Source organism: Ahaetulla prasina, chromosome 4 (genome assembly GCF_028640845.1).
Source record: "Ahaetulla prasina isolate Xishuangbanna chromosome 4, ASM2864084v1, whole genome shotgun sequence".
NCBI classification, from domain to species: Eukaryota; Metazoa; Chordata; class Lepidosauria; order Squamata; family Colubridae; genus Ahaetulla; species Ahaetulla prasina.
This window is the reverse complement of record NC_080542.1, coordinates 89,673,746-89,690,579: the sequence shown is the minus strand read 5'-3', so window position 1 is coordinate 89,690,579 and position 16,834 is coordinate 89,673,746. Positions and strand designations below refer to the sequence as shown.

At 40.8% G+C, this 16,834-nt stretch overlaps 1 protein-coding gene across 7 annotated transcripts in view; it reads left to right on the top strand.

Annotated features, from left to right (window-relative positions):
• Positions 1-16,834, top strand: part of NOD1 (nucleotide binding oligomerization domain containing 1) — a 75,448-nt gene that overhangs the window by 20,426 nt on the left and 38,188 nt on the right. For 6 of the 7 annotated variants that reach the window (XR_009154806.1, XM_058179866.1, XM_058179864.1 and 3 more), the window contains 4 exons: positions 36-210; positions 13,296-15,099; positions 15,472-15,555; positions 16,542-16,625. Coding sequence is in view for 6 of the 7 variants with exons in the window: in XM_058179866.1 (XP_058035849.1) it covers positions 36-210; positions 13,296-15,099; positions 15,472-15,555; positions 16,542-16,625 (2,147 nt within the window). In the remaining variant the exon portion in view is untranslated. Of the gene's footprint in view, positions 1-35; positions 211-11,512; positions 12,369-13,295; positions 15,100-15,471; positions 15,556-16,541; positions 16,626-16,834 lie in introns of those variants that run through there. The other variant, XM_058179869.1, reaches the window with a different exon arrangement.

Genomic DNA, 16,834 nt, shown 5'->3' with positions numbered 1-16,834 from the left:
AATATGCTTGAGACTTTATCTGATCTTTCCTTAAGGTCCGTAAAATCCTGGATCTAGCCCAGAGTAAAGGTGAGGAAGTTGCAGAGTATTGCCTGTATGTTCTGCAACAAGCTGGTGATGCTTACTATGACTTACATCCTTGGTTGGAGGAGATTGGTTTCCACCCATCAGAAGTCATTTGTAGCAAACCTGTGGAAAATACTGACCCAGGTAAGATCCAGTTAGGAAAGTCTGCTCTTTTTCTTTTAATTTTTAAAATTAGCTTTTTCAATATAGAAACCAAAGAATGGTGATGGTGATGGTGATGGTGATAATATAACATAGAAAACTAACAGGATAAAACCAAGACTAGTTAAAAAGGGAGGATGTACAGGTAGGTCTCAACTTACAACCATTTGTTTAGTGACTGTTTAAAGTTGCAACAGCGCTGACAAAAATGACTTATGACTGGTTTTCACATTTACCACTGTTGTAGCATCCCAATGATCACATGATCTAAATTCTGGCACTTGGCAACTGGCACGTATTTAGGACAGTTGTACTTTCCTGGGATCATGTGACCACTGTTTGTAACCTTCACAGCTGGCTTTGGACAAGCAAAGTCAATAGAGAAAGCAAGATTGACTTAGCAACTTCATGACTCACTTAACAGCTGCTCTGGTTCACTCTGCCAGTTGCAGGACTGCTTTGAGACTACCGAGTGGAGTATATTTGAACATTTGGAGCTGCAAGAATTCACTGACCCTATACGCTTATACATTAAAACATGCACAGACAATGTAACAGTAAATAAGTACAATAGAGTTTACAGTAATCATAAACCCTGAATGTCAGCAGAGGAACAATCACTTCTGAGAGTCCGAAACTTCATCTTCAAGGCAGGAAACAAAGATGAATACAACGAGGCCAGGGCAAACTTGAGAGGCATTAAGGTGGCTAAACAGAAATACAAACAAAAAGTCAAGAAGCATCTGGCAGATAATAACTCAAGACAGGTGGGACAGGGGCTACAACACCTAACCAATTATAAAGGAAATACGATGAAAATAGCCAACCTGATACCCTGCTGGCAGAGGAGCTGAATAGCTTCTTTGCCCCCCTTTGAGATTAAAAGGCCTGTTTCTGTGGCTCTAGGTCAAAGGCCCTCTAATGTCCAGCTACTCACCCTGCATGAACATCAAGTGAGAGCTGTGTTAAAGGCCATAAATCCCAACAAAGCTGCAGGTCCAGATGAGGTGCTGGGGAAAGTGGTAAAAACCTGTGCTGACCAATTAATGGGTTTTTAACATCTGCCTGCAATTGGCTAGGGTTCCATCGAGCTTGAAAGCAGCCACAATCATCCCAGTTCCAAAGAATGTAGCTATAAACAGCCTGAATGACTATAGACCCATTACACTGACATCTATAGTAATGAAGTGCTTTGAAAGACTGGTCCTACAACACCTCAGGTCCTGTCTTCTACCAAATTTCAATCAACACCAGTTTGCTTATAGAAGCAACACATCAACAGAAGACGCAATTGCCACTGCTATACATATTGCACTGAGATACCTTGAGAATCTGGGAATTATGTCAGAATGCTTTTTATAGACTATAGCTCGGCCTTTAATACCGTCTTACCAGGCATTCTCATTGAAAAGCTGACTGACCTGAATTTCCCTCCCCTCACTTGTGACTGGGTCAAGACTTCCAGACAGACCATCCACAAACAGTAAGGGTTGGGTTCTTGACATCTTCCACCCTGAAGCTCAGCACAGACTCCCCTCAGACCTGTGTGCTCAGCCCCTACCAGTATTTGCTGTATACATATGATTGCATATCCTCGAATCCATCCAACAGCATAATAAAGTTTGCAGACAACACAACAATGCTGGAGCTTATAACTAGAGGGGACAAATCAGCATACAGGGAGGAAGTCCAGACGGTATCCACATGGTGTTCAAAAAACAACCTACATCTAAATACTAGCAAGACAAAGGAAATGGTGCTGGATTTTTGGAAGCACAGAGAGGAACCAGTATATACAGTCCCACTGTATATCAAGGAGGGCTGTGTGGAGAGGGTTTCCTCTTTTAAATTCTTGGGAGTGCTCATTAGTCAAGATCTCACCGTGAAAAACAACATGTCCCTGGTGGTTAGTAAGGCTCAACAGAGACTTCATTTCCTTAGAGTCCTGTGGAAAAATAAGGTGGGACAACAGCTGATGACTTCTTTCTATCGGTCCACGATAGAAAGTGTCCTCATATACTGTATAACAGTATGGTATACTGGTTTAACATTTGCGGACTACGCTCTACAGAGTGATCAATTCGGCACAAGAAACTGTTGGTTGCCCTCTACCACCACTGGAACATATCGCCAGCTCTCGCTGTTTCAGCAGTGTAAGAAAGATACTTATGGATGATTCCTACCCTGGCCAGTGTCTCTTTTCCCTTATATCATCGGGCAGAAGACATCGAAGAATAGCCAGCCAGACAAACAGGTTTAAAAACAGCTTCTACCCATGTCAGACTCCTAAACACAATCACAATCACTCTGTACATATGGAAACGTATGACTAGGGTTTTATCCAAATTACTTGTATAAGGATTATTTTTTATACTATTCATGTTGTCTTGTATTTTTTGTTATGGATTTCATTAGTAGAGGCGAAACCAATTTCGTTGTATAAATGACGTATAATGATAATAAAGGTCTTATTTTATTTTGACCCCCCAAATAAGGGCTTGGCCTTGTTATCGGGGGGGTCTTATTATTTTAGGGGTGCAGGAGGTGGTGAGTGTGGGACTGGATGTCCCGTTGCTGCCATTGCCTGTTCTTCATGTCAGCCGAGCGGCTGGCTGCCGCTGCCTTGATGTGTCCTGCCACTGCCACCATCTTGTATAGTGGGACTCTGCAAGGCTTGTGTTGTTGCACGCATGAACTGCAGCACCATCACGAGCTTTATCATACCGGCACAGCTGGTATGCACCAGTATGTCGAACTTCATGGCAGAGCTGCCGTTTCTGTGTGCAACGGCACAAACCTTGCAGAGTCCTACTGTACGAGGCAGCAACAGTGGCACAACGAGTCTCACAAAGATTCATTTCTAGCAGGTGGGGCAGTGGGAGAAGTGAGATGCGTGGAGTGAGACATGGCTCCTCTTGCCATCTCTTCTCCCCCCCTCGCTGGGCAGGACAGGACTCCTACCCCTAGCTTAGCCACCTACCCCCTTTAGGGATGCAATTTGGGGGTGGCAGGTGGTATGTGTTAGACCGTGAGATGTGCGTCTTAAAAAGAGACAAAGAAAAAGAAAGAAAGGGAGAGGAAAAAAGAGAGAGAGAAACAGAAATGAGAACAAGGGAGAGAGGGAGGGAGGGCGGGAAAGAGAGATCTATTTCCCACATACAGTGAAACTACAATTGCAAACCCTAAACCCACACACAGGGAACCCACAATACTCATGTATGGTACAACAATAAATTTATTAAAATTCAACAATTTAACATATTAAAATTCAACAATATTCTAAAATTCAACAATTTTTTAAAACTGAACAATTTATTCCAATATGGTAGTCATATCATCATCTTCCATTCCCTTGAAACTGTCTACATCCTGAATGTCATCCTGTGTTTCTTTTAACAGTAAATCCATTTTGCTCAACAACATTGGTCCCAGTCTTTCATGCTTGGCAATAGAGGTCTCCTCAAAGGAATACCTTCTGTTCATGTATCCTGCTCTGATTGCATTTGCAACACAGTCAGTTATTTTTCCCGAGGCATTTTTCACCCACTCAACTTGTCATTCCAGCAGGCCAGGCTTCACAAAATTATCTTTCTTGTTCTGTATCATTTGGTGTTCTGTATATTGATTAATTTCCAAGTGGAGGTGATCTTTAAACAGCTTATTTATACTGATGTCCAATGTCTGCCAACTAGTCATTCCTGCAGGAATCATGATTTGATCAATCCTGCGTTGAGTCAGAAATTTTTTCATGTCCTTGGTATGGTGAGTGCTGGCTGAATCCCACAATACTATGCCTCTGGCCACCTCGCAAAACAAGTGGGAGCATTAGCTCTACCCACTTCCTGATAGCTGCTTGGGTGCACCAGGCCTTTTCAGTTTCAAGGACATGAATCCCTGAAACCCTTTCAATTTTGTCCTTCTTTCCCTTGCTTATTATTAGAGGTGTGACTTTGGTTCCATCCATCTGAATAGCCGATATGCATGTCACATGTGCGCTTTCATATCCTGTTGAGGGAATATAAATCAATGTGGCACCCCTCTGGTCAATAGTGGTTTGAACACCTTAGCCCATAAACACTGCTGTTTCATCCATGGCAATTAAGTTCGATAGCTGGTACTTGGAAAAGTCAATGCCATCAACGAACAACTTGAATGCAAGTGCCCGTTTGATAAGTTTACCATCTTCCAGCATGAACAGCGAGGTGGATCTCCTCAGAGACAGTTCATGTCACTGAAGGAAGCTATCCAGCTAGTGTTGAGAGGCTTTGAATTGTTCCTGGGTAATTTCCAATTTTGGTGCCATTTCAAGGGCAAATGCTTGAATATCAGCCCTGCTTACAACTAAAGTACTTTCTCTCCTGTCAGTAATACATTCACAGATAGCATCTTCAAGTTCAGGAAATAATGGTTCCTGACCTGATCCACACTTGCGCTTCTTGCCATTTCCTTTCTGTACTTGTTGACTGAGGTTATCATACTCTACTCTTCATTTTCAGACCATACGTAGATCCAACGTTTTCTCTTTGCAGAAAGCTGCCAGATTCTTGCCCAGATTCTTGCCCTACACAATTCCTTTCTTGAATTCCACAGAGTAGCTCTTTCTTTTTGAAATGTGTGTGAGAAATGGATCTCTCTTTCCCTCCCTCTTCTCCTTCTCATTTCTGTTTCTCTCTCTTTTTCCTCTCCCTCTCCCTTTTTCTTTCTTTTCTTTCCTTTCTCCCCATTCTCTCTCTTTTTCCTCTCTTTCATCCTCTCCCTCTCTCTTTTTCTTTCCTTTCTGTCTCCCATTCTCTCTCATTTTTTTCTCTCTTTTTTCTCTCCCTCTTCTTCTCTCTCTCTCTTTTCCTTTCTCTCTCCCTTCTCCCTCTTTTTCCTCTCTCTCTCATCCTCTCCCTCTCTCTTTCTTTTCTTTCCTTTCTCTCCCCAACCTCTGTCTCATTTCTGTTTCTCTCTCTTTTTCCTCTCCCTCTCCCTTTTTTCTTTCTTTCCTTTCCCCATTCTCTCTCTTTTTCCTCTCTTTCATCCTCCCCCCCCTCTTTTCTTTCCTTTCTCTCTCCCCATTCTGTTTCTCATTTGTTTCTCTCTCTTTTTCCTCTCCCTCTCCCGCTTCCTCGCTCTTTCTTTTTCTTTCTTTTCTTTCTTTCTCTCTTTTTCATCTCCATTTTTCTTTTTCTTTCTTTTCTTTTCTTTCTCTCTCCCCATTCTCTCTCTCATTTTTGCTGGAGGCAGTGGTAGGTACAGGTTAGGAGTGGGGTTCAAGGCATTTTGCTGGCCTGCTGCTCTTTTTGTGGCGGTCATCAGCGTTGCCGCTAAGGAGTGGGGCATGAGGCGTGTTGCTGGCCTACCAGTTTGGGCGCGAGGCGCATTGCTAGCCTGCTAGTTGCTGGATGCAAGGCGCATCGCTGGCCTTCCGGTTGCTTGGCACAAGGCACGTCGCTGGCCTGCCACTCTTTTTGCCAGTAGGTAAAGCGTTGCCAGTAGGTATGGTAAGGGCATGTGGGGTGCCCTCCCCCCCCCGGCCTTGCTGCCTCACCTTATGATGTTTGCGCGGCAAGCAACCAGAGGAAATGGTGGGACTGGCTGTGCATGCGTGTAAGTAATTGGTGGGGGGGCTTATTTTGCGGAGGGGGGCTTATATTGTCGCATGTGCTGAAAAGCCCGATTGGGCTTATTATCTGGAGAGGTCTTAGTTTTGGGGAAACATGGTATTAACAATTGTGACAAAAACTAAACTAAAATAGAGCACAATTCACTTAATAACAGCATTGTTTAGCAACAGAAATTTTGGGCTCAATTGTGGTTGCAATTTGAGGACTACCTGTAAGATGAATGAATATGTAATTTTAAGGAGTTTTGAAAGAAACAAATCTTCTGAATATAGGCAATCCAAAATAAAAGTATATTCCACTAGGTAGGAATGCGAGAAGAGAATGATTGAGTCATCCAAGAATTAAAATATTAAAAATATGTTTCAATTTAATTATAAGCCTTTTCAGACATTCGTCAAACAGATCCTATTATTTTAATTTGTGGAATTAAATATATAAATTTTTAAACATGATGGATTTGATTATTTATATTGAAAGACTCACAATATTAAGTTGATGAGAGTTCTGAATGACAATTTGTCAAAGTGCCAAGAGTGGATCTTGGGGAAAAATAGACATGAAAGAAAACGAAAGAGAAAGTACAAGACATATATAAAAAAAGCATTTAAAAAGTAATAAATTAATGCCTGGAACTCCTTCATGGATTACTGCCTTGTGGCAAAGGGGCTTGCGTAGTTCAATGAAGCTATGAGCTATGCTGTGCAGGGCCACCCAAGATGGACAGAGTAGAGAGCTCTGACAAAATGTGATCCACTGGAGAAGGAAATAGCAACCCACTCCAGTATTTTTGCCATGAAAACCCCATGGACAGTACAAAAAGGAAAAAAGATATGACACCGGAAGATGAGCCCCTCAGGTCGGAAGGTGTCCAATATGCTACTGGGGATGAGCGGAGGGCTAGTACTAGTAGTGCCAGAAAGAGTGAAGCGACTGGGCCAAAGCTGAAAGGACGTTCAGCTGTGGATGCATCTGGTGGTGAAAGGAAAGTCCAATGCTATTCTCCATCTCAGGTGAATATGACCATCAGGTATACATCAGAAGAAATAAGAGTAACCTTCATAGTCAATAAAAGAGCAGGAAAAGCAATACTGGGATACAATTCCCAAAATAACAGAATGATATCAGGTCGGATCCAAGGCAACCATTCACTATCACAGTAGTCCAAGTCTATGCCCCAACCACTGGTGCTGAAGAGGATGAAATTGACTGATTCTATGAAGCCCTACATCACCTTATAGAATTAACACCCAAAAATGATGTCCTTATCATCATGGGGGATTGGAATGCTAAATTAGGAAGCCAAAAAGTAACTGGAATAACAGGCCTTGGAGTACAAAATGAAGCAGGGCACAGACTGATAGAATTTTGCCAAGAGAATATGATGATCATAGCAAACACTCTTCCAACAACCCAAGAGTTGACTCTACACATGGGCATCACCAGATGGTCAACACAGAAATCAGATTGACTATGTGCTCTGCAGGCAAAGATGGAGAAGCACTATACAGTAAGTAAAAACATAACCAGAGCTGACTGTGGCTCAGATCATGAGCTTCTCTTTACAAAATTTAGGCTTAAATTGAAGAAAATAGGGAAAAGCACTAGGCCACTCAGGTATGAACTAAATCATATCCCTGATGAATATACAGTAGAGGTGACAAATAGATTTAAGCAGGGGTGAAATACTCCCGGATCGGACCGGATCGCGTGATCCGGTAGAGATCGTCCCAGTTGGTTTGGCGATCCAGTAGCAATCATGGAGCGAAGCTTCGCCCACCCGCCTGGGTGTCATTACTTCCTGCTTTTAACCAGTAAGTAACATTTTACTTTCTGCACATGCGCAGTTTTTGCGCATGCGCAGAAGATCCGCTGGTGAAGAAGTGCTGCTCCTCTCAGCGCTTCTTAGCTGGGGGAGAGAGGGATAGGTGTGCGAGACTACTCAGAGGGACATTGCGAGGCTCGCTCACCTTTTGGGTCTGGCGCACTTGGCTTCCGCGCAGCCTTTGGATGACTGCTGCCCACTTGCCTTCCCCCTGCCTGCATCCAGCCCATGGCAGGGGACATGCTACTTCCCGGCCAAGCTGCCCACCCTCCCAGAGGACTTCTCCTGCAGCAACTGCTGGAGCAAAAACTGCTGCTTTGCTGGGGTGCGCATGGGCAGCCCCGGGAGGGCAGGCAGATGTAAGGCCAATGGGAAGTTGGGAAGGGAGACCCACTGTGCTCGGCCAAAGAAGGGGAACTGGCAAGGTTCGCTTGGCTTTCACAGGGCATTTGAGTGACTACTGCCTGCTTGCCTTCCCCTCCACTTCGGGTCCCGCTGCCTGCATCCATCCAATGACGGGGAACGCGCCCGATGCACTCCGCCCCGCTACTCTCCCGACACCCCCCCCCACCATGCAACCGGTGCACAGCCCCAGCTACACCTCATCAGGACTAGCAAGCCTTAATTAATCCTGTGCAGCCTGGGCTATCGAGTTCTGGTTACTCCTGGGCAAGCCACCTGGGTAATCCTGGGCAGCCTGGGTTGGTCCCGATCAGGCTTGGGGCCTCTGAGCAGGCGTGGAAGTGGCCAGTGCCAATCTGAGCACCTGCTGTTTCCTGTCCGCCTCTCAGCTGAGAGGCGGTAGGGAGCAGGCAGCAACAAGGAGATCTGAGGTCTTGGCAGCAGTCCCGGAAGCAGCGAGCAGGAGTGGGAGCCACCAGCGAGTGACAGGATGCAGGGCTAGTAAGTGGAGCCAGGGTGAGGCTTCCTGGGTGGCTGGAATGTGGGGCGGTTAGCTCTGTCAGCTGCTATCCCCGCCAGAATGAGAGCCCCCATGCAGTGGGACTGACAAGAGAGAGAAGGAAAGAGAAAGAAAGGAAGGAAAAAAGAGAGAGAGAGAGAAGAAAGAAAAAGGAAGGGAGAGAGAGAGAGAGAAAGAGAAGAAAGAAAGAGTGATGTGAGTGATGTCATGTTTGTCCCGCCCACCCAGTCACCCACACCCACACCAAGCCACGCCCACCAGACCGGTGGCAAAAAAATTAGATTTCACCCCTGGATTAGATTAGGAATTAGATCTGATAGATAGAGTGCCTAAAGAACTATGGACAGAGGTTCGCAACATTGTACAAGAGGTAGCAACTAAAACCATCCCAAAGAAAAAGAAAGGCAAGAAAGCAAAATGGTTATCTGAGGAAGCTTTGCAAATAGCTGAGAAAAGAATGGAAGCGAAAGGCAAGGGAGAAAGAGAAAGATACATGCAATTGAATGCAGAATTCCAGAGAATAGCTAGAAGAGATAGGAATGCCTTCTTAAATGAACAGTGCAAAGACATAGAAGACCAGGAAGGACCAGAGATCTCTTAAAGAAAATTGGAGATATGAAGGAAATGTTTCATGCAAAGATGGGTATGATAAAGGACCAAAATGGCAGGGATCTAACAGAGGAAGAAGAGATTAAGAAGAGATGGCAAAATTACACAAAAGAACTATACAAGAACGAGCTTAACATATATATATTCTCCCTCTCTCTCTCTCTCTCTCTCTCTCTCTCTCTCTCTCTCTCACACACACACACACACACACACACACAATACCAACAGCAGAGAACAGTTTCATTTCAGCTCAGATCAGCAGACAAGTTCACACACAGACACTGGTTTCAGTTTCTTTTTTTTCTGCACAGAATCAGAAGCTGCAGACTAAGACATGCCCTGGCTCCAGTCTGTCTCAGCTCCCAATTGGCTGACTTAGTTGCCATACCTATTCATTGGCTGACCTTGTTACCATGTCTTTCCAATCATGAATATTCTGACAGCTTGCTCCTGGGGAGGAAAGCTATGGCAAATCTACAACATAATAAAAAGCAGAGACATCACCCTGCCAACAAAAGTGCATATAGTGAAGGCTATGGTTTTTCCATTTGCAATGTATGGCTGTGAAAGTTGGACCATAAGAAAGGCTGAGCGGCAAAAAATTGAGGCCTTTGAACTATGGTGCAGGAAAAGACTCCTGCAAGTCCCTTGGACTGCAAGGTGATCAAACCAGTCAGTCTTAGAGGAGATCAACCTTTACTGCTCTTTAGAAGGCCAGGTTCTGAAGATGAAACTCAAATACTTTGGTCACCTAATGAGAAGGAAGGTCTCATTAGAGAAGTGCCTTATGCTGGGAAAGATTGAAGGCAAAAGAAGAATGGGACAACAGAGAACAAGGTGGCTGGATGGAGTCACTGAAGCAATAGGTGTGAGCTTAAAAGGATTCCAGAGGATGGTAGAGGACAGGAAAGCCTGGAGGAACATTGTCCATGGGGTCACAATGGTTGGACACAGCTTCGCAACTAACAACAACAAAGGGGAAAGGGGAAGCTTCTTGGAACAGAGAGAAAAAAAATGGAGGAACAGGAGGAAGAGCCACAGCAATGGCAATGGTCAGATAAGGGAAATCTTGACTACTAAAATTAAGAGTACTAAGGTTACTTTTAGTGTTATGATCACAGTTTTATTATATTATTTATCATAGTAACAAAATCTTACAACCCTAAATGGGTGTTTCCACTCCTTGCCTTTATTCTAAAGAAAACTAGGGAGGATCAAGTTGGAGATGCTTTTTCAAATTACATTCCTGCTGTGGATTGAGCATTATCTTGGCAGCGTCTTACCTTCTGTTCCTCAAATTTATTCTCACAGCCCATTACAATGATGGAATCAAGTCTATGTGGGAATAAATAGAATCCTTAGTTAATGGTTCAAACTGAAAAAGGACTGAGGCAAGTATAATTTATGAATAAATGTACAAGGAATGCTAGGTGAGATTTTGATGAATATTTACTGTGTCTGCTATTACTGCCATGTCATTGGCTGAGAACACAAATGATTTGAAGTTAATGATCGATAGACTGTTTGATTAAATAAAGATATGGATTTGAAAATTAATTATCGTAGATGAAGATTCTATGCTTCATTGGGAAATATAGTCAACGATTGGAAGTTATACAGAAATGCAAGTAGGTATTTTCTTAGAATGAGGAAATGGATGGAGAAATTTTATTATAAGACTGCAAGTATAGAAAAGCAGTGAATTGCATGTGTTTTATTGTGAGGAATTAAAGTATATTGAAGAAAATGTAAAATGGCAGCATGCAAAAGAATGTTCCTGCTTAATTTTGTTATATGGGAATGAGAGTTGGATTTGTAAAGAGAAAAATAAAACTAAGTGGAATATGGTAAGAATTGATTCTTAAGAAGTAAAAGAAACAAAATATAGGTTTAGAAATGAGTGGCTGAATAAATATGGATCATATTAAAAATGTGAGCTTAGTCATTTAGAGAAGATGAACGACGGTGGAGTTGAAAACAAATCGGGCAAACTAAAGGAGAAGACTGAGAAAGTGAGCTGAGAAAACAATATCTAACAATATCTGTATGGGCATAATCAAAATAAAAGTTGTTGGATGATATGGAGTGGTGTGGTACATTAGTTTTAGCTATATATTTTTTTCTCTGTAATATGTTATTGTTATTTTTTATTATAAAGTTTTTTTGTTATATATAAAATTTCCATATTCATAATAGCAGTTTACTGTCTATTATATCTAGCCACGATGTCAGCTGCCCTCCTTCTTTCCCTATAATTAATTTACTAGTTCTTATTCCTCTTCTGTGCATTACATTTTATTTATTTATTTATTTTTATTTATTTTATTTTGTCACAACAATATATGTAGGAATCATACAAAAGATTATATTGTATATAAACATATATGAGTAAATATAGGGAGGTATAAGCATATATATAGAAAGAAGAAAAGAAAAACAATAGGACAGGAACGGTAGGCACGTTTGTGCGCTTATGCACGCCCCTTATGGTCCTCTTAGGAATGGGGTGAGGTCAATAGTAGAAAGTTTTTGGATAAAACTTTTAGGATTGTGGGAAGAGACAACAGTCAGGTAAAGTATTCCAAGCACTGATGATTCTGTTACAGAAGTCATATTTTCTACAATCTAGATTAAAGCGGTTGACATTAAGTTTAAATCTATTAGTTGCTCTAGTATTATTGCAGTTAAAGCTGAAGTAGTCTTTAACAGGAAGGACATTACAGTAGATGATTCTGTGAGTTAAGCTTAGGTCTTGTCGAAGGCGACGGAGTTCCAAGTTTTCTAAGCCTAGGATTTCGAGTGGTGGGATAGGGTATTCTATTGTTTTCAGAGGAATGGAGAACTTGTCCTGAAGAGGAATATCATGGGGATCATGTATATATTTAGGTATCATTTAAATAAGAACATCATAATTACAAAATGCTTGTTTATGGAGGCCAAAGATCTTTCTATGTACTACATGCCATAGAAATGGAGGAGAGGAGACAAAGTGTAGTCATTGTAGTTGTTATGTGGTTGTTAAGTTGAATTGGTTTCCCCATTGGCATTGCTTTTCAGAAGATCAGAACATCACAAAAAGTGTTCACATGATCCCGGGGCATTGCATCTGTCATAAATATGAATCCGTTTCCAAGCATCTGAATTTTGATCATATGACTGTCAGATTGCTGCAATGGTTGTAAGTGTGAAAAATGGTCATAAATCACTTTTTTCAGTGCCGCTGTAACTTTGAATAGTCACTAAATGAATTGTTGTAAGTCAAGGACTACCTGTATTGAATTCCTTGTAACTACTTGCCGCAAAACAAAATGATAGGCAGTATAACCATTACATTTGGGAGACAGCCCACTGGGCAAGATAAGTGAAAAATGTATATAATTTTATATAATAGTTACTTTAATATTGTTTTTTATTGCAATTGGGTGCAGAATAAAGTAATCCTGTGACAATTTGCAAGTTGGAAATATGCTAATCTGAGGAAAATGATGTTTAAACTTAATACATCTTCATAAAATATCAAAAGAATTGTTAACCAAAGATAAAATTTTAGAATGCTGGGACAGAATTGAATAATACTACTAAAAGCAAATCTAAATACTGCAGTAAATCAATAACAGTGCATAAACACAAACACATATTATAATATATACATATACAGTATGTAGCAATATAGTTTTCCAAAAACAATTTATAAAATCTTTAAAAAGAGGGCCATAAAATTTAGGATATGTATTTAGGATTTAGGATATGTAATGTGTGACAATGTCATGCATGTGAAATTACACTTTGTGTATTGGAGGGGACATCAATTTCCTGGCATACATTTACAGCAATATACTTCTGTGGAGGAAGTCTATATGTGTAAAGAGAAGTTTATGAGTGTATGTGTGTTTTTCTATTACTTTTTGAGTGGAGTGCCAATCCCTTGAGACATTCCATAGCTGCTTTGAAAATTCTCACATATTGCAGAGAAATATGATAAAATACAATTTAAATAGATCATATCATCTGTTAGTAGTATAATTTTTTTAAATGGCTCCTAGAAATCTTTCGGTTACGTGAACTGGCCTAAAATTCATTTAATAATACTCAGCTTTATCTTTAGTCAGCAGATACCAGCAGAAACTTAAAGATGAATTGGGCCGAGAAACAAAGTTCGTCATGTCATATGCCCAAAAGGAAGACATGTTGCTTGAAGAAATATATTCTACCAACATTATGGAGTTTCTCAATCATAAAAATGAGAAACTCAGTAATGTGGATGCTTTAGAAGATCTACTTAGTGACAGTTTTGGGCTGATCAATGAAAATGGAGAAACCATCTATATCTTTGGGGATGCTGGGATTGGAAAGTCCATGTTACTGCAAAAGATGCAAAATCTCTGGTCCAAGAATGCCTTTGATGTAGGGGCCAAATTCTTCTTTTGTTTCCGATGCCGAATGTTCAGCTGTTTCAAGCAAGAAGAAGCCTTTTGTTTAAAGGATCTTCTCTTCAAGTATAACTGTTTCCCAGATCAGGATCAAGAGGAAGTTTTCAACTTCATTGTAAAATTTCCTCATACTGTCTTGTTTACATTTGATGGATTTGATGAAATTCATTCTGATTTTGATCTCAGTAGTATTCCTGAAATCTGCTCGCCCACTGAATCTATTCACCCACTTGCTCTTCTGGTGGGCCTCCTCAGTGGAAAACTTTTGAAGGGATCTAGAAAAATTCTGACAGCCAGGACAGGGACAGAAATTGTTAAAAACATTGTCCGGAAGAAAGTACATCTTCGAGGGTTTTCCAGTAGTAACCTGAAAGATTATACTAAAATGTTCTTCAAAGATGAAAGATGTCGGGCTTTGGTTTTGAATCAACTGGAAGCCAACCCAAATCTAAGCAGTTTGTGTTCGGTGCCATTATTTTGCTGGATTATATTCAAATGCTTTGAACATTTCCATTCTGCATTTGATAGCCATGAGCTCCCAGACTTCACTGTCACTCTAACAGACATATTCTTGCTCATGACTGAAGTCCACCTTAATCGCATTCAAAAGAGAAATATTCTAAAGAAGAACAACAGAAGCCAAGAAGAAACATACAGGTCCAATAAAGAGAAATTGTTTGCACTGAGTAAAATAGCCTACATAGGGATGCAGAAATCTCTCTTTGTCTTTGAGCAAGAGGAAGTCCTTAGTGACCTCCTTGAGCAGGATTTACATTTAGGATTTCTCAGGACAGTTCCTAATTATGAAGGTATTGTAGACCAATCTTGCTATGAATTCCTGCACTTGACCTTGCAGTCATTTTTCACAGCTTTTTATCTGGTAACAGATGAGAAAGTAGGGGCCAGAGATTTGCTGCAGTTCTTTGCTGAATGCTCCATGCAAGACACTACTCTGTCTTCCTGCTTGCCTCTTTCCTGGTCAAAAAATTACCACCCAACAGGAGGGGATCCTTTCCGAAATAAAGAGCACTTTCATTTTACTAACCTCTTCTTGTGTGGCTTGCTTTCCAAGGCAAGGCAGAAACTCTTGAGGCATCTGATTCCTCTGAGTACAGTCAAGAAGAAAAGGAGGATTCTTCTTGCCTATTTTTTTGAAAGCATGAAGTCTCATCTGAAGGGTCTTTCTCGGGCAAGGCTGAAGGAATACAAACAGGTACAAGTAATGCCAAACTTTGTTTGGATGCTGAGATGCATCTATGAGACGCAGAGTGAGAAAGTTGGTAAAGGGGTTGCCAAGTGCATGCGTGCCAACTACATCAAGCTGACTTACTGCAATGCCTACTCCGCTGACTGCAGTGCCATCTCCTTTGTTATGCATCATTTCCAGAAACGCTTGGCCCTTGATCTGGACAATAACAACATCAATGATTATGGGATCAAGCAGCTGCAGCCTTGCTTTAGCCATCTGGCAGTACTCAGGTACAGTAACACAATAATCTAATAGGAACTGATATAAGGAAAGAAGCTACTTCTCCTTGAAAGAATCAGGGAGCAGACTCTTCATCCTTACTTTTTCCACCCTCTAATCTACACAGTGCTGGTAAAATTGTCCTTTGAGTGATTCCTGGAATCCCTAAAATATTACTTGTAGGAATTATAAACAGTTTCTTTTAGATATTATTATTTATGGATAAATTGCTTCAGTTAGTGAAGGAAAAAAGAAAGATCAAACATTGATGGTATTACAAAGAAAGCTAAATCTGCTGATGCTTCTTTGAATTAAAAGGATCATACTTCAATATATATGGGGCTGTGAGCCAGCTACTTTATCACGTCTTTCTTTTACTTTAGGGTGAGCGTGAACCAGATCACAGATCAAGGTGTGAGAGTGCTTTATGAGGAGCTGTCCAAATTCAAAATTGTGTCTTATTTGGGGTATGTACAAAGGACGAGCTCAGATACTCATTGTGTGAAGGGCGTGTTCCCATTATCAAGGAGAATAATGTGAAAGAATAATGACTTCCATATCTAGATCATTGTCAGATCATTTGATCCATTACTTGATTGTTCTCAACGTTTGTTTGTTTGTTTGTTTGTTTATATCCGGTCTTTAGTATTTTTATATTTAGTGCAGCATCATGAAATAACATAGTAACAATTGGAAAGTTATTGAATGGAGATAAATTGAAGAGCACTAGGAAAATTAGGCAGAGGTGCAATGCCTGATTCACTACATGCTAATAACCCATTTTATTTGCAGAGGTTGAATTTCAATGTCCACAAACCCCTATCCAGCATACCAAATTGATAAAAAAAGAATATATGTAGCTCAGGATTGAATGATGGAATCTTTGGTGCTCTCTGAGCTTAGTTATTTGCTTGCAGGTATTTCATTACCCAACTAAGTAATATTATCAGTGCTAGAGAGTGAGATTTGCTCCCTGTTCATATACTATAATTTGTCCTGCCAGTGGTGATGGTGGTGGTAGTAGTGGTTGGGTGGTGCTAGTGGTGTATGTGTGTGGAGGATTCCGCTGTGGTCAAAGAAATACAAAGTAAATACAGTTGTAAATACAATAAAAGAGGAAATGTTAATTTCTGTTTTAATAGTGCAAACTCATACTTGTCCACTTAGAAGAAACTGCCTTGAATTTAATGGCTTTTATTCTATAGTCAATCGAAAAAGCAGTATATGCATAAAAAACTATTGAATGAGCAGCACATCATAACAAATTTTTAGAGGTCCGAAACTATATGGAACTGCTTCTTTAATTTTTATTGATTCTTGTGCAAAGGAAACAAACTTCCGTCTCAATTACATTATAATTAGGAAATTGTATTTGTACTTTTTTAAAAAAAAATGTATTTGATGTAATTAACTTAATTAGCTAATACCTGAACTTCTATTATTCCTTCCAAAGCTTATATAACAACCAGATTACCGATATTGGAGCAAAGTATGTGGCAAGACTCATTGAGGAATGTCCAAGCCTCATCTATGTTAAGTAAGTATCTTTCCCATCCCTATACCACCCTAGCTCTCAAGTGATTAAACCTTCAAAAATGGACTCTGCCTCCTCAACTACCACAAAATTTTTTCATATAATGTTGGATATTAAGGTTAAGTATCTCTGAGCTTTGGAGCAATATAACTGTGCAGTATGCAGAGTCCCTCCCATGGAGAATCTTTTCCCAATCTGATGGAATGGGAGAA